The 15,782-nt window shown below is 36.2% G+C and overlaps 8 protein-coding genes across 8 annotated transcripts; 5 read left to right on the top strand and 3 right to left on the bottom strand.

Annotated features, from left to right (window-relative positions):
• Positions 1-1,412: 1,412 nt before the first annotated feature.
• On the top strand, positions 1,413-2,822 carry EV154DRAFT_414309 (uncharacterized protein; the record flags this gene model as incomplete). Its single annotated transcript, XM_051595604.1, has 2 exons — positions 1,413-1,434; positions 1,495-2,822. 2 exons carry the CDS (start codon positions 1,413-1,415, stop codon positions 2,820-2,822), a joined length of 1,350 nt encoding a protein of 449 aa, XP_051461336.1.
• Positions 2,823-3,825: 1,003 nt separating this feature from the next.
• EV154DRAFT_497395 (uncharacterized protein) lies at positions 3,826-5,475 on the bottom strand. The gene is made up of 2 exons (XM_051600265.1): positions 5,218-5,475; positions 3,826-5,151 (listed from the first exon to the last, which is right to left on the bottom strand). The coding sequence occupies exons 1-2, from the start codon at positions 5,285-5,287 to the stop codon at positions 4,097-4,099; spliced, it is 1,125 nt and encodes a 374-aa protein (XP_051461335.1). The 5' UTR covers positions 5,288-5,475; the 3' UTR covers positions 3,826-4,096.
• A 141-nt stretch (positions 5,476-5,616) lies between these two features.
• On the top strand, positions 5,617-6,734 carry EV154DRAFT_478024 (uncharacterized protein; the record flags this gene model as incomplete). The annotated part of the gene is made up of 3 exons (XM_051598149.1): positions 5,617-5,706; positions 5,885-5,981; positions 6,604-6,734. The coding sequence occupies 3 exons, from the start codon at positions 5,617-5,619 to the stop codon at positions 6,732-6,734; spliced, it is 318 nt and encodes a 105-aa protein (XP_051461334.1).
• A 1,029-nt stretch (positions 6,735-7,763) lies between these two features.
• On the top strand, positions 7,764-8,681 carry EV154DRAFT_548791 (uncharacterized protein). The gene is made up of 3 exons (XM_051604827.1): positions 7,764-8,228; positions 8,309-8,414; positions 8,490-8,681. Exons 1-3 carry the CDS (start codon positions 7,985-7,987, stop codon positions 8,629-8,631), a joined length of 492 nt encoding a protein of 163 aa, XP_051461333.1. The 5' UTR covers positions 7,764-7,984; the 3' UTR covers positions 8,632-8,681.
• Positions 8,682-9,450: 769 nt separating this feature from the next.
• On the top strand, positions 9,451-10,648 carry EV154DRAFT_60472 (ankyrin repeat-containing domain protein). The gene is made up of 5 exons (XM_051607423.1): positions 9,451-9,713; positions 9,803-9,923; positions 9,981-10,157; positions 10,217-10,316; positions 10,371-10,648. Exons 1-5 carry the CDS (start codon positions 9,686-9,688, stop codon positions 10,389-10,391), a joined length of 447 nt encoding a protein of 148 aa, XP_051461332.1. The 5' UTR covers positions 9,451-9,685; the 3' UTR covers positions 10,392-10,648.
• On the bottom strand, positions 10,370-11,025 carry EV154DRAFT_497390 (YL1 nuclear protein C-terminal domain-containing protein). The gene is made up of 4 exons (XM_051600264.1): positions 11,005-11,025; positions 10,912-10,948; positions 10,682-10,847; positions 10,370-10,625 (listed from the first exon to the last, which is right to left on the bottom strand). Coding segments are annotated over exons 1-4 (405 nt in total). The 5' UTR covers positions 11,007-11,025; the 3' UTR covers positions 10,370-10,425.
• A 127-nt stretch (positions 11,026-11,152) lies between these two features.
• EV154DRAFT_437658 (P-loop containing nucleoside triphosphate hydrolase protein) lies at positions 11,153-12,806 on the top strand. The gene is made up of 5 exons (XM_051596859.1): positions 11,153-11,206; positions 11,270-11,317; positions 11,382-11,478; positions 11,540-12,573; positions 12,634-12,806. The coding sequence occupies exons 1-5, from the start codon at positions 11,204-11,206 to the stop codon at positions 12,766-12,768; spliced, it is 1,317 nt and encodes a 438-aa protein (XP_051461330.1). The 5' UTR covers positions 11,153-11,203; the 3' UTR covers positions 12,769-12,806.
• EV154DRAFT_497386 (uncharacterized protein) lies at positions 12,793-13,992 on the bottom strand. Its single transcript, XM_051600263.1, has 3 exons — positions 13,777-13,992; positions 13,601-13,720; positions 12,793-13,547 (listed from the first exon to the last, which is right to left on the bottom strand). Exons 1-3 carry the CDS (start codon positions 13,826-13,828, stop codon positions 12,814-12,816), a joined length of 906 nt encoding a protein of 301 aa, XP_051461329.1. The 5' UTR covers positions 13,829-13,992; the 3' UTR covers positions 12,793-12,813.
• Between the last annotated feature and the right edge of the window lie 1,790 nt (positions 13,993-15,782).

Here is a 15,782-nt window from a genome sequence, read left to right as displayed (position 1 = left end):
GTGGTTTTTTTTTTGTTTATTTTTTCACCTTCATTCCCAAAAAGTTTAAAATAACTAATTTATCACGCACATCTTAGGTGTAAAAAAAAAAAATTAACTTATGAATATCAACACATACTAGAGCATGTTTCTCAAAATTTAACAGCTGAAAAGTGGATTTCTCGTGTAATCGGAGTGACGGAGCAGCCCCTCAGTTGATTTAATTTAAATACACACACAAAACATTGCCAACAAATAACTAATATGCATCTAGTTATTCTTGTTTTTCTATCAAAATTGACAGCTCTTGCGAGATCTGATTGTTTCAGTGATAAACAAAAATTATTTGAAAATATTATCTGGCCAATCAAGATCATTCCAACTATCTCAGCATCGTTCTATCTTTAGTGTCTCATACTACAGATCTGTTTATTGATCACTTTCTGGTCTCATTGCAAGCCTTACTTACTTCATAACACACCTCCAGAAGAGTGCTTGATATTCCATCTTTCATGATAAGAGTGAGGTTAGCTCTTCTATCTCCGCTGAATGTGTTACATACCTTTCAGCCTTTGAGATGATATTTTATGCTTTGCTGGTTTGAAATGCCACTCGAATTATAGTTTTTTTTTTGGGTCGCTTACTTTGTGATCCAGTGTTACAGAATACATCGCAATAGTTGATGCTTTCAATATGTAATGAACCGAGTTTGCTCGGGCTAGCCGGTCCTACCTTATTTTTTTAACAGTCAGATACAAGCGATAGTCGTAAGATTTTTTGCCAACATCCGAGTGCAATAGTCTTGTACGCTACGTATTAGATATTCCGTTTAAGACGTCTGTCTCAAGAAAGATGTGTCGGATTGGAATTCAAATAACTAGCCAATTGGACTTCAAAAAGTGACCAACGTTTATAAGATCGTGTCTAGATGAATAAGGACGCACTGTACGTTCTTTTGGTTATTGAAAAAAAAATCAAATATTCCATGTGCTAGTACAGTGGTACAACTACAGCACGATATAGTCGAGACTGCTTCGCACAAATTGTCTGATTGAGCTTAGAGAAACATATGTCATTGGATAAATATTGTTGTACTCCGACAGGACTCCTTGCCATACGTCTTTTATAGACGAATCAATTCCTTTCTGCTATTATGAGTTAGTGCCCTCCCAGCTTGTTTTTTTTTCAGATATATATATAACATCATATGTTTTTCTATCTCCCTTCATCATTTCCCGTCTTTCTCCCCGTTAAAATATACGATGCATACCTTTGGAAAAAGCATTGATTTTAAAATTGACGTTCACTCCAACGAAATTTTACTGTTAGGGCAACCGGACGAGGCTGCTGGTAAAATGCTTCAAGGCTCACTCATATTAAACTTGTCCGAGGCGATTAAAGTTAGAGCTGTCCATTTATCGTTTATAGGAAAAATGAAAGTGTCCTGGTCAGAAGGTACGAATAAAAGTTATTCTCGAAAATTTAATTTGCACACTCTAATACTTTACGATATAGGCGTTGGACATCACCAGCATTACCATAAGCAAGAACGTACCATATTGTCTCATGAGTGGGATTTTGTTAAGCCTCAACCTCATTCCGATCTTAATCGTTCAAATGCCACACACAATACGCCTAAAAAGACTTCCGTATTGAATGCCGGACTCCATAAATGGGACTTTGAATTATTGATTCCTGGTGACCTACCACAGACTTTGGATTCCGACATTGGTAGCGTTAGTTATCGACTCAAGGCCACCATTGAACGATCAACATTTATCCAGAACAGCGTCAAAAAGAAGAGTATTCGAATTATCCGTTGTATTTTACCTTCTGAATTCGAACTTGTGCAATCCCTAGAGATTCACAATACTTGGGCTCAAAAAATGGTCTATGATATCAGCGTTCCATCAAAACTATTTTCGTTTGGCGACACGATACCCATCTCCTTTAAAATCCTGCCAATCGCTTCCCATTTGAGAATACATGCCATCATGGCATCCATAAAGGAATATTGTACATATACCGCCAACGAGCACACAAAAACAGACACCCGTATCGTACGTTTGATCAGACTGGATAATCCTTTCGCCGAAGCTATATCCACGGCTTCTTCTCCCCCAACCTGGAATCGAGTGCTAGATTTACCGGTGCCTTCAAAGTCACCCATTATATTTGCAGATGCTGACAGTGAAATGATTCGTATTCGACATCGGCTAAAGTTTGTTATCTCACTTGTAAATGCCGACGGTCATATATCTGAACTCAGGTGTGCTGTCCAAGTTAATATTATTGAGTCATTTGCCATAACTGAAGAACTGACAGCTTTACCCGCTTATGACGAAATGTGGAGATCCGTGCCCTACCATCCTCAAGTAGTAGAGACATTAAGAACCCGTTCCTCTATATCAGGAGTGGCCGCTGGTGAACCTGTTTTAGGTACTTCCCCACCCCCAGCGCGTGAATTACGTGATTCAAGACAACCTGTTACCATCAGTGGCTGGTCACGATTTTTATCCATATCGTCCTCTGCTACACCCATTACAAATGGTCTTAACGAACAAGATGGAATAACTTCATCCGAAAGAACAGTCATATCACAGCCAATGACCATACCTGACTCAAATAGTAGTAGTAGACACCATTCTAGACGTCCTTCTATGGAAGATGATACAGGTGTCTCCACAACCAATAGTTCTCTGTCTGAACATCCCAGTCTCTGGAATGGGATTGATTTGCTGAAAGTGCCATCATACCGCAGTGTTTCCAATATAGATCCAAACATGTTATCGGCTTCTTTACCGCCAGCATATGATACTCTCATAAATTCACCAAGATGGTGATTAAATGCCCGTATCATCTAACCATGTAAATTATCATAAACATATACATATATTTTTTTTTCGTATTCACATCCCCAATAAAATACCAATTTCTTACATACCTGTGCTTTGTAATCTTGTCAAAATGTTTAAAGTTTTTTTTCTGATAATAGGACACGGTTGTTTCTAAACTAGTCAGACATCACATGTTATATAATTACTTGATATTAAAAGACTCCTTTTTTCTTAATTGTTTCCTGACATAATGACCCAGTATTACTCAATTAAGATTCAGTTCAGGAGAACAGGAACGAAGATGATTCCGGGATTGAGTAGGGATATATATATATATTCAGTTATGTATGTCAGTTGAGATTAGTATGGGTTGATTTAATCTTTAAAGCTTGGAAAATAAGAAAGTTTGACCTTGTTCCTGATGGTAACCAAGCGTTTTCTTTGAAGTATGCTACAAACATACATTAGTTGCGCCAAGAACTGTGATATCATCTTATACTTTGCAACTAATACTTCTACCATTATTACTACTGATGCTGCTATCAGCAATGCAAAATTACAAGATAAATGTGCATTAGAGGAGCCCGAGTAGGTACAAGCAGTCGTACTATCGATACACTAGTCAATCTGTGAGATTTGTAATTTATACTTTAATATACCCCCGCACCGGATAAACGTGCCAAAAGTAGGATAAACTAGACCGAAGATTCCAAACTTAAGACGAGCAAGAAACTACCGGTGCAACTTTAATCACATGCATATAGAACAAATGTGGGCTCGATAGATGGCACAGTTCATTGTGAAGTTTAGGCTAGTTTGTGGCCACTTTTGGGTCCAATCGAATTTTGGCCTCTCATTATAACGTTCCACAGGCTGAAGCTGGGCCTGTTTTATAGAATTATTAGACTTTGAAATTTATCAGTATTTCTGATTATGATGAGGCTCACAAAAATCTACGATTAAAGGATCTATGCACTATTGGGGACATAGTTCAAGATAATTAATTGTGGTCATAACTAGACTCATATGAAGTCTGAATTTCAATGTAGTATTTTTTTTTTCTAAAATGTGTCATGATCTTGGTAACGGGTAATTTTCTTTCTAGGATGGCTTTTATAGAAGCTTGTTTGAGTGGTGAAAGTAAGTGACGCTAGATGGTACAGTTGACTGCTTAAAGGACAGACAATCACTTCAATTGTTTTTTATTATGATGACAATAAATTGCGACAAATGATAGTAGTATGGGCGGGGAATACAATTTAATGAATGTATTACATGAATTATGAAGGTGGCATTGGACATTGAAAATATGAAAGAGGACTAAATGTAGAAACCGCATGCCAGGATATACCAGCAATATAATATACAATTCTAAACTCGATATCTAATGTTTGCTTCGGATTAGATATACCTTGGTCTCTATTAATGACGGTACAAGAGTATCTCAGGTTGACCAATGTTGGATTATCAGTTTGTCGAGTGAAATTGATATTGATATCAATAGGTATAATTTGGTCAATTGTTCTTGGAGTTAGCATGAGGTGATTTGAGTTCCCAGAACCAAATACTTCGCCAGTGGAACCATCCAATACTTGGACGGCGAAATTATTTATATTTGTCGGTATCCAATTATCACGATTATTCACAGTGAAATTTACAGTCCAGACAGCCTCCATGGAGGTTTCGGTATATTTACCACCTGATTTTAATCCAGCATCCAAAAATGTTAATGTAGGAGTCCTCGGCCAGACAAAATACCATATTAAAATTGTAATTCCCAATAAGCCGAATACAGTAAAGACAAGCTTTTTACCACTGATACCCAGCCGAACCCACCAACTCTTTTTGATGGGTGGAGGTATAATTTGGTCTGGTTTGATCTCTGACTTCATATCCTCGTCGTAGTAATCGTCATTGATTGTGTCCATCACAATATTATCTTGCAAGATTGATCCAACTGGACCACGACCTGTATTGCGATTTGGTGCATTAAAACTTGGTAAGCTGTCTTCTTCTTGTAGATGAATTGATTCGGCAGGACCATAAGGGTCTCTTTTATGATTTGAGTAAGGTAAGTAAGAATTAGCTCTTTTTCCGCCGGCGACGGGATCATTATTATTATTGTTGTTATTTAATTGTTGCTGGTGTTGCTGCTGAGTTCTCTTCTTTTTCTTTGTTTTTTGTTCAAGTCTTGGCGCATATGGGTCTTGTTGATAATAATCATTATTATATATATCAGCATTAGGCGCTGTTGATAAACGAGTGGTGCTGCTTTCTGAGGCTGACCTCGAGTGAAACTGTTCTGAACCTAAGCTTGGAGATTCATAATAACCATCTTGTAAAAAGGAATGAGTGACTTTTTTTTTCCCATTTAAAAAAAATATATATAATTTTATTTTACCTGGACTAGGAGGTTTTCGAACAGCTCTATAAGGGTCTGGTTTATAATGATGACGAGAATCTTGCTGCATTGAGTGTTTAAAAAAAGTATTTAGAAGGGGAAAAAAAAGGTTTTACTGTGCTTCCAGTCTCAATTGGTCACTATTTTAGAAATTTGGGGCTTGTGTGACATACCTGGGGGAGAAGGGGGAAGGAGAAAATAAGAATGTTGAATTAAAATTTAATTGTTTAATATAATGAATGTGAACATAATAGTGGCCAATTTTTCATAGTATAAAGAAAGGAGACAAAAACCGTTTACTGTTAAGATAGCATTTAATGTAGATATTATAAAACATGTGAAAAATAAATGCAGCATACAGTCGACGTAAGGCTTAACTAGATAAAATGGGATTTTGACATGGTAAAGAAGATTCGTTTACGCATGTCCTTCTATTTCTTTCTCCAGAATATTCATGCTTACAAGTCTGGCAGATATTTATTCTTTCAGGTGAGTTAAAAGTTCGTTCAGGAGACATGGTTTGGTGTGCGCGGGTGGGATACTTCTATTTTAAAAAGTCACTTAGTAGTCAGAGGGATCGACAATTGTTAACACCATCAAATGACAAGAGTAATATCTATTTCTCGGAATCATGCCGTCCTATTACATTGTATCGATTAATGAATAGGCTATATTTGTTTACTTGTCGCTTCTAGGAGCTATTCGCTTAGATTCCACTGAGGATAAGCGGAGGTCGTTCTTCTTTGGCCAGCTAGTAAAAGAAAGTGAATAATTCTTTAGAAAGTTTTATTTATTGTTTTTCGATCCACGCAATCTTTTCTGTTTTTGAGTGGTCACAAAGCCTATATGCGTGGTTTTGTTAATATCCGAGATCAAAATTGTAATAGAAAAGTAACTTACAACAATCCCATTCAGAAACTAGGAGACCGACTTGAAATCTTTCAGCTGTAATATCGCAAAGATCGGGAAGAAAAAAGTGTGTAAACTCGATTTGTAATCTAGCCATAACAATCTTCAAAAAAAAAAGAAGGGTCCTGAGATTTTTTTCATGCAATTGTCAATTATTTTCGTATGTGCAAATACCAAGACAAATCTCGTTTTTCATCTTGGTCCTCCGTCGACAATGCATGTTTATGTCTTGTAGAGTCACAACTCTAGTTTCCTTTAAATAAATGTATGTTACTTGAGAATAGGGTATTAATTGGCTCTTGACTTGCACAATCTCCATAGTAATTGATGAATGGAAGCCCATTAGCCGTTGTCAACAGCATTCAAACCCCGCCTCAATGAAAAAGAGAAACATTTTTCATGCATTTGGGTTGGAGTAAAAATCAGCCAATAGAATTGCTTATATACTTTGCATTTTCATTAAATTATATAAAAAAGGGGGGTTTCTGAGGCCGCTACCCGAAGTAATGGCCAGCGTTTGGGAACGAAAGCACCCGAATATATCCCGCACCGGACTCAGTACTGCCGTCCGCCTTTTCCAAACCCCAAAAAAACCTTTTTTTTTTTAGCTTCCATCAGTTTCGACAGTGACATTGGGCAGCAAACACGCGATCATGAAATTTTTTTGCATGAATCAATACTAGTCAATAAAACATATAACATCGTATGACAAGAGCAAATGTTGATGTGCGGAATTATAATGGACTGTTCCGGCCCAGTAACGCCATGTTTACCTAAACCAGCAGAATTATTTTTAGTAGACTGCAGCACATTTTGATAGTTATATTGTCGTAGTAGAACGACATTTCATTTTATCAATGTTAGCTGAATATTTCAGCACAACCGAATATACACTCATATTGACGAATGTTAAAGGGAAGGATAAAACAGTTCATTGAAGTCAGATATAGTGTCACTGTTTTGGTCTGAGGATAGTTATAAAAATTACTTTTATAATTATGTAACATCTTGTGTCATAAAAATTAGTCAAATCGGGCCTTCCGTTTAGAGTCTTAATCTAAACATCAAACCCGTAAGATTATTTAGATGTCTGATGTTGGGGGTATTTTATTAAATAACTTGAGAGATATCCAGCGAAATATCTAAATGCTTATACAGGTAGAAGGTTTCCGATAGATTCCCCATCTTCTAAGAGAGGTGCTATTTACGCCAGTATACCTTTTTCCTTATCTGAACAAAAATATATTGGAAGATGATAGCATGGATGCAAAAGTGTGCTGCGCACTCGATCGATGTAAATATAGGCCTTGAATTAGTTTCAAACACTTGAAAAAATTATTTATCATGACGGGCTTAAGGAATCATATGCAAAATTGTTTAATCTTGCCGATCTTTTTTTTTTTTAATCCGTTGCACAAAAAGAACATCTCCCATGAAAAGCAAAAATTCAATGCTCATTTTCTCGACATCCAATGAAGAAAGTAACCATGATATGCACACGGATGAGATGAGAATTTTATGGATTATTCAAAGGATAACACATATGTTCAAAAAGTAGTGAAAAAAAAAATCAAGTTTGTAAAAGTAGCCTAGACAAAATCAACAAAATAAACAAAAAAAAATTTTTTGGTATAAAAGGAAGACTGCTGCGAAAAAAACGCTCTTTATCTTTTTATTCTTTTTTAAACATTAGAACAGAGAAGTTAGCATGGCTCAGCACAAGAATGACACTCTCGACTCTGTTCGTTTTCCGTTAAATCTATCCACTTCATTACAGATCGGGCAGTGTTCCAAAGGCCGTAGTAATCCCTAAAAAGATTACATTGAGGAGTCTGCTGGTTGTCAAAGTCGCTAGGCAATGGCCTTGGTCGTTGTCTGTATCGCTTCATTCGGATTTCAGTACAACAATCTGACTGGGGCTTGTCGCCTTTTGTTCCAGGAACTTCTTACTAAAACTAGTGCCACACCCGTTGCTTGGTGGAGGGTGAATATAGGGCGTGTTACTAGACGGTGGGATGGTCGTAGCCGTTTGAAGCCAGTCGATACGTTCTTGGTCATTGGAATTGGTGTGGGTTGTTATTTTTGGTCGGGATCTGATGACAGTAGGAAGTTTAGTACCCGAATGCATCTTGTAAGTGCTTTGCCTTGTTTACGTCTACGCTAGAGATATTGCATTCTATAGGCAGCCATAGATTGGCATCCTGTTGGACAGTTACCTCATCTACACGGAATGTTAACCTTAAAGCCAATACTCGTCCAGGTGCGGTTGCTACGATTCTACTGCCAGGGTAAAAAGCACCACCCCAACATGGTGTAGGGGGTATTTGGTCCTGGTGATTCTTATGTTTGCGCATTGTGGGTAGGTGGCATGTAGAATTATCAGGTGCTGTAATGAAGATGGTTTATCGGAATTTACTTTTTGGGCCAGGATGTGCTTCCACCTTCTCGTGGTCTGGCCTGTTAACCAGATATTTTATGCTGGGAACTAGGAGAAGCACTTATTAGTATAGTTTATAGATTATCATTATCATTTATAAAAATAAAAAGTTTTTTTTTCTTTGATCATTATATTTTTTTTTTTTTTGCTCATCATAAATTTTAAAAGCCTTCAGTATAAGATGAAATGCGGAGAGCTTAAAAAAGTTCTTAGGCAAAGGATGGGATAAATCAACCTATTTAGGCTGTAATAAGATGCTTTTACCCTTATATAATAGACAGACATCTTTTTGGCACCAGTGTTTTTTTTTCTTTCGTTAATGTCAAGTAATCTTGTATTAAAAAAGGAGCATTCACGGCCACCAAGAAAAGTTTAATGCTAATGGAGCTCAATAACGTGAATGATTGTGCTAAAAGTTGGACTGTCAACTTTTTTAAAGCCAAGAACGTAATCAACTCAAGTAACCCTCGGGAGTGGTGAGCTATATTAGGGAGATTATACCAATACGAAGCACATACAAAGAATGAATACGAACAGATATCATAGCCAAAGATCTTTATAGGTAATATCAGGTGTAATCACCGAGGATGATCACAATGTACTGTTACGAAATTATTGTAGGTCGGTCTTTTGCACTGACCTTGACATATAGCGTTATAGAAGCATTTTGTGCATGATGATTGTCTATCAACGTCTCAATACTAGCATGTACCAATGGTAAAGCATATTTTATGAAAAAAAAAAAGCTAAACTAACCTATAAAGTTTAGAAAAAGTCAAAATGATGTGGCACGTTAATGGACTTAAACTTTTCTTTTAAGCCTATATGTACAGACTTCGCCAAAAAAAAAAAAAAAAAAAAAAAAAAAAACAATTGCTCAGACATAAGCGTATTGATATTTTATTGTTGATTGCCTTTTGTGTATGATAAGTCTTAGATTGGGAAAAGAGAGAATTACATGTATTGACACGCTAGTTTACCACATAATATGTATAAAATGGGATTTATTTTTATCAAATATTTGGTCCTACATTACACAAAAGTCTTTCTGGCAGAGAAAAAGATTCTTTTTTTTTAGGCTTGATAGAATTTCGTGTTTTTCTTTTCATTCTACCATATACAATGTCTGACGATCAAGGAACAACTGACAGTAAAGAACCAAGAACCTAATTACAATACCTTCATGTCCTAGACTTATAAACTTAATTTTCCTTTCTCCCTTTACTTTCAAATCAAAAGACGATCTCATTTTAGCAGCTTGTCGAAATGACCAAGACGAAATGTTGGAAGATGTTCTCAAGGAAGGAGATATAGATATTAATTATGCTGACGCTTTAGGTGACACAGCTCTTCATTATGCGTAATATATATATACATCACTATTTTTTATTGAATATACATGCTAAAAGCTATATAGTGCTCGATTTGGCTCTTTGACGTGCTTGGAAATTTTGGTTGATATTCCCGGAATTAATGTCAACTTGCGAAATAACCAAGGAGACACACCGCTACATTTAGCTGTGAGATATGAGGATGATCCCGAAGTTGCTATTAGCATGGTGGACATTCTTTTAGATTCAGGTGCTGATCCACGGTAAAAAAAAATGAAAGAAACTTTACAAAAATGCGTTGCATTAACTATTTTCTGTGCAGCATTCAAAACAAAGCAAAATCCACTGTGGGGGATTATGTGGTCGGTAGGAATGATGATATGAGAGCTTTAATAGATCAAGCATTAGCAGGATATGAGATGGTACGTTTGTGAAAAAAAAATGTTTATTATATTCGCCTAAACGTTTATTTTTAGGAGGATAGCGACGAGGAATGATGATACAAAGGATGAAGAAGGGGGTGGGGGGATATTATTTAAGAACAACGGCTGCATTTCTACTTGCTAAATATGCTTGAACATTGGGTACACCTAATGTGCTAATAAATTGATAAATTTCTGCATTGTGATATCGTAAACCTGTCTTTGGATCGGTGTATTTAGCATCTAATCCTGTAATATCGCAATACTTCTTTTGAGGCAAAATTGACGGTGCACATTCAATATTTTCATCTATTTGTTTTCGTCATTAATAATTATTGTTTTACGCAACAACTAGAAGGTCTTACAAGTGGGGATATCTAAAGCGAGTTGTTGATCTCTCTCCATGGTAAGAATTTGCTTTAAATTCTTATTTTTTTTTACAGTTTTATATTTGGGATTCTTGAATGGTCTTCTCGTCGTTAATAAATTGAGAGGTCCATCATAATCCTCTTCACTTTCAGCTCCAGCATACTAAATGACTCGAAGGTTTTAAAAAAAAAAGAATTTACTAAACGCAAAGGTAATCTGGTTATACCTTTTTTCCGAAATATGTCTTTTTTGGTGTCTTGACCCTATTATATGAATGATTTAGAAGAAGAAGAGTAGTAGTGGAAATGGCAATGCTTACATTGTATGCACTTCGATATCTCACGTATAATATGATAAAAAAAATCATGAAGGTTTTCCCTTTTGGTGAGTTCAAATCGGTATACCAGTCACGACGCTGACGTACATTTCCTGTAGGACGCGCAGGCTTTTTTTAAATGTGCAACGCCCTTTCATTTTCTTTTTTCACCTTTTAAAGCAAAACTAAGAAATATTTGAAAATGGTACACTTAAAATAATGAATTGAGTGTATTGACTTTTGATACTGATATAAATGTATCGTATAGGGAAATTCTCAATCCGGTATGCCAAGAGGCAACGATAAGAAAGACAAGGTAAAGAGTACAGGAGAATAAAGCAAGAAAGTATATACTAAATAATTTGTGTTTTAAAAAATAGGATAAAGATAAGAAGAAGAAGTGGGAACCTCCTGTACCCACTCGTGTCGGTAAGAAGAAGAAGAGAGGACCCGATACAACTGCCAAGTTACCTCAAGGTAAAGAAAGATAAAATAAAAACACGACATTTAGCATATAAAATACTTAAATGTTGATTAGTCTACCCCACCACACGTTGTCGTCTCAAGATGCTCAAGATGGAGCGTATTAAGGATTACTTGTTACTTGAAGAAGAATTCGTACAGAACCAAGAAAGACTTAAGCCTCAAGAGGAAAGAGATCAAGAAGAGAGAACTAGAGTGGATGACCTTCGTGGTTCTCCCATGACAGTTGGTTCATTAGAAGAAATCATTGACGATGATCACGTTATTGTTTCTTCAGCTACTGGACCAGAATACTACGTCTCTGTAATGAGTTTTGTTGATAAAGACTTGTTAGAACCTGGCTGTAGTGTGTTATTACATCACAAGACAATGTCTGTTGTTGGTGTTCTCGGTGACGATACAGATCCTATGGTGAGTGTCATGAAGTTAGAAAAGGCTCCTACTGAGTCTTATGCTGACATTGGTGGTTTGGAAAAACAAGTACAAGAAATTAAAGAAGCTGTCGAATTGCCTCTTACACATCCTGAACTTTATGAGGAGATGGGTATTAAACCACCAAAGGGTGTTATTCTCTATGGTATTCCAGGTACCGGTAAAACCCTTTTAGCAAAGGCTGTTGCCAATCAAACAAGTGCTACTTTCTTGCGTATTGTTGGTTCCGAATTGATTCAAAAATATTTGGGTGATGGTCCTAAACTTGTTCGTGAATTATTCCGTGTTGCTGAAGAAAATGCCCCCTCTATTGTTTTCATTGATGAAATTGATGCTATCGGTACAAAACGTTATGATTCCACCTCTGGTGGTGAACGTGAAATCCAACGTACCATGTTGGAATTATTGAATCAATTGGATGGTTTCGATTCAAGAGGCGATGTTAAGGTCATTATGGCTACCAATAAAATCGATAGTTTGGATCCTGCATTGATTCGTCCTGGTCGTATTGATCGTAAGATCGAATTCCCTCTTCCCGACGTCAAGACTAAGCGTAGAATCTTTAATATCCACACCTCAAGGATGACATTATCTGACGATGTCGATTTAGAAGAATTTGTCATGTCAAAGGATGATTTATCGGGTGCTGATATCAAGGTAAAACTAACAAACTTGTGCAATTATTCATAACTTATTAACCATTATTATCTTATTCAGGCTATTTGTACAGAGTCAGGTTTGATGGCATTGCGTGAACGTCGTATGAAGGTTGTTGCAGATGATTTCCGTAAGGCTAGAGAGAAGGTCTTGTATAGAAAGAGTGAAGGAACCCCTGAAGGTCTTTATCTTTAAATATACTATAATAAAAACTATTACTTTTTTTTTCACATATATATTTTATTCTTCTGGCTGGAACACTTGACAAGTGTTTTTCCAAATGGTTTGTGATAACTCTAAAGGATCTATATTTCTAACTGAAGCCACCACATGTAATACGAGACCCATCGTACAAGGCTCATTTCTACTCTTCACCATACACCCCATTTCAAACTTTTCCTTCTTCTTACTAGGAGGCGAATATAAGGCCATTTCTGCTGCAGTGACATTTTTAAGATGAGCAAACGATGCGTGGGTAGGACGAATATCACACCATGGTGCATCCGTTTCGATCATGAGCTTATCTTCAGGGATTTCTTTCACAACTTGCAAATTTTCTTCTGTCTTGAGGGAGCATCCATTGACACCGATATGTAAGTCCAATTCCACCAATTTCTTCATTTCTTCCAAACTGCCTGTAAAAGAGTGGACAACACCATACTTGAATTTGTGTCGGTTAGCTTTTACCAACTCATAGAAGTCGTCACCTGTGTTACGATTATGAAGAAACATTGGTAGTTTCGTATTTTCTGCCAAGTCGAATTGCATTTGAAAATATTTTTGTTGTGTTTCTTTAGGGCAGAAATGTAAACGATCGTAATCAAGACCGCATTCACCAATAGCTACCACTACTTTGGAAGAGGTGGCAAGCTTTAATAACTCGTCGTAATAAGCTTGGGGTCCATCCTTATATTCTTCGAATTCAGTACAACGAGTTGGGTGACAACCTACTGTTGAGTACAAGAATCCCTTTGCTAAAAGAATGAATGAGTTTTGTTTCTAATGGTGAAGCTAGTCTCTTTTTTACCGTCATTGTTACTTTCGATGGCCTCAATCGCTTCCCTAGAGTCTTCTAGGTTTGTGCCTGTAATAAATATTTTTTCAACGCCTGCATCGCGTGCACGCTTTAAAACCAAGGGGAGGTCGTCTAATTGAATTCGTTTTAGAGACGTTACATGATTGCAAATGTTTGGCCTTATTTACCTGCGTGAGATTGCTTTCCACGATATAAACCCCTGAACATGGGATCCGTCATATTTGCACCAATATCTAGAAGGATATAAGTGGATATTTCTTAAGTGTCTACTCTGGTATATTATTACCAATAAATCGCATCATTCTTTGCATAAATGTGAGGAAAAGAAGGTGAGCCGAAGGCTTGTGGGGTGGACCAACACCCTATTTTGATCGTGTTCAAACTCCTCAATTTTCGCTGAAACAAAATTAAGAAAAAACCCTAATAACCCAAAGACAAGAAATAATTCAAAAAAACCAAAACCAAATTATAAACCAACAAAACCAAAAACATATAGAAAATACAAAAGACACCGAAACAATAACAATTAGAATACCTGCAAAAGAAACCGAAAAAATAACAATTAGAATACCTACAAAAAACTTGAAAAGGGCTTACCCAACTTACTCTCAACAAACCTAAAAGAATCAAGGCTGACTTCCAACCTATGTTAGATTCAACAATAAAACAAATCGAAAGTTTCCATACGATACTTAACAAAATGAAAAAAAAATGGACGACGAGTCAAAAACACTTTGTCCTATTTGCTCAGACAAATTTTGCTCAATTGAAACTTTATATAACAATCGATACACAGAGCGCTGTTGTGTTTTAAGGTAAAGTTAAATTATAAAAAGACTATAGGAGTAGTTTGAGACTGTTTATAAGATGTCTTTATTAATAAATGAAATATACGAGTATTTATATAAAAGACTGTCTGCTGTGTTCATATCTCTAGTGCTATCTTGAAGTTATCATTGATTAACCAAAAATGTACACAATTATTACATAGTCACTAATTTAGTCTTGCTCTAATAAATGTTAAGTCTTCTTAACTCTCTTTGCTTTAATCTAAATTTTAAGTATTTCCCGGACGTACTAAATTAGACTTGTGATGTAATATCCTTATAGTCCTTACTATGGCATTTATTGTTAAGCTTATATCACAAATGGTATCAGCATGGATAAACCTTTGTTAGCTCTAATATGGCTATAGCCTTGCTAGGTCACCACAGCGATTTTTTATGTGTCCATAGAAATAAACTCATGGCTTTAGATATAAAATGTAATTCTCCCCCACTTTCACTTGAGCCTGTCCCCTTTATGACTTAAGCGTAGATCTGTTATAATGTAAGCGTGGACCCTTTATGAAATATTAAAGTTGGATTCTGCTTTGTTATGACTTAAACGTGGACCAGTTATAAAAACGATAAAATTGCGTCTAGCTTCGTTATTGTAAAGGAAGATGAAAGAAAGGTCCCAACTATATTGAGCACTTACTGATCTGATGATCGTAATCGCACAATTGGGAGCGGAAGTATTTAAGGGGCTGTGACACTGTAATATTTCATTGTTCTGCTTATATCCCCTGTACGTATAATCCAATTGGGAGAACACTATGTGTACAGAGATCGACTTAAAATCTGCTTCCAACGCATGCGATCACAAATAATGTGTCATTAAAAGCTAAAAAACTACAGCGTATAACAAGTGCAACGAATATAAGACTTAAATACAAAATTAACAGTTACATACCAGGAGTAATATTTCTTTGTCAAATATTGTAAGCCCATAGATGTTTTATTGCAAAGAATTATAAAATTTACATCAAAGTTTTCTTTTGCCCCATGCCAACAGGGATTAAAAAAAAATTTTGTTCACGAGTTTTTAATCAGCTTAAGCTTAACGTAGGTTAAAAACATTTTTGTCAGTCTACCAATCTACTATAATGGCCAACTTAAAAAAAAACCTTGCATCTAATTAAAATTGATTTTTTCAGATCAAAGACAACCACTATTACCTATCCGAAATAATAGTAATAGTTCCGGACATGTTGTATAAAATGCACGTTCTGGGCGAGTCCTTTTGTGTTCGTCATTATCTTCCTTAATTGGGGATATTCATCAGGTCTCTAGATCGTCTGCTGTATATGGTAATGGCAAAATCACAGCTTGTGTTTCATTAAAAGTGTTTA

Source organism: Mucor mucedo, assembly GCF_025094135.1.
Source record: "Mucor mucedo strain NRRL 3635 chromosome Unknown EV154scaffold_14, whole genome shotgun sequence".
Taxonomy (NCBI): Eukaryota; Fungi; Mucoromycota; class Mucoromycetes; order Mucorales; family Mucoraceae; genus Mucor; species Mucor mucedo.
Note: the sequence above shows the minus strand (reverse complement) of the source record. Positions and strands in the feature narration are given on the sequence as shown.

Coding starts and splice junctions, on each gene's coding strand:
- EV154DRAFT_497395 (XM_051600265.1), bottom strand. CDS start 5,287: ATGCAGCAAGATTCTCGTCATCATTATAAACCAGACCCTTATAGAGCT. Junction 5,152..5,217: donor TCGAAAACCTCCTAGTCCAG/GTAAAATAAAAT, acceptor CCTTTTTACAAG/ATGGTTATTATGAATCTCCA.
- EV154DRAFT_548791 (XM_051604827.1), top strand. CDS start 7,985: ATGGCCTTGGTCGTTGTCTGTATCGCTTCATTCGGATTTCAGTACAAC. Junction 8,229..8,308: donor TTGGTCGGGATCTGATGACA/GTAGGAAGTTTA, acceptor TGCATTCTATAG/GCAGCCATAGATTGGCATCC. Junction 8,415..8,489: donor GCTACGATTCTACTGCCAGG/GTAAAAAGCACC, acceptor CATTGTGGGTAG/GTGGCATGTAGAATTATCAG.
- EV154DRAFT_60472 (XM_051607423.1), top strand. CDS start 9,686: ATGTCTGACGATCAAGGAACAACTGACA. Junction 10,158..10,216: donor GATTCAGGTGCTGATCCACG/GTAAAAAAAAAT, acceptor TTTTCTGTGCAG/CATTCAAAACAAAGCAAAAT. Junction 10,317..10,370: donor CATTAGCAGGATATGAGATG/GTACGTTTGTGA, acceptor GTTTATTTTTAG/GAGGATAGCGACGAGGAATG.
- EV154DRAFT_497390 (XM_051600264.1), bottom strand. Junction 10,848..10,911: donor AGACATATTTCGGAAAAAAG/GTATAACCAGAT, acceptor CGAGTCATTTAG/TATGCTGGAGCTGAAAGTGA. Junction 10,626..10,681: donor CGCTTTAGATATCCCCACTT/GTAAGACCTTCT, acceptor GAAAACAAATAG/ATGAAAATATTGAATGTGCA.
- EV154DRAFT_437658 (XM_051596859.1), top strand. Junction 11,479..11,539: donor AACTGCCAAGTTACCTCAAG/GTAAAGAAAGAT, acceptor AATGTTGATTAG/TCTACCCCACCACACGTTGT. Junction 12,574..12,633: donor TATCGGGTGCTGATATCAAG/GTAAAACTAACA, acceptor TATCTTATTCAG/GCTATTTGTACAGAGTCAGG.
- EV154DRAFT_497386 (XM_051600263.1), bottom strand. CDS start 13,828: ATGACGGATCCCATGTTCAGGGGTTTATATCGTGGAAAGCAATCTCAC. Junction 13,721..13,776: donor TGGAAAGCAATCTCACGCAG/GTAAATAAGGCC, acceptor GAATTCAATTAG/ACGACCTCCCCTTGGTTTTA. Junction 13,548..13,600: donor CATCGAAAGTAACAATGACG/GTAAAAAAGAGA, acceptor TCATTCTTTTAG/CAAAGGGATTCTTGTACTCA.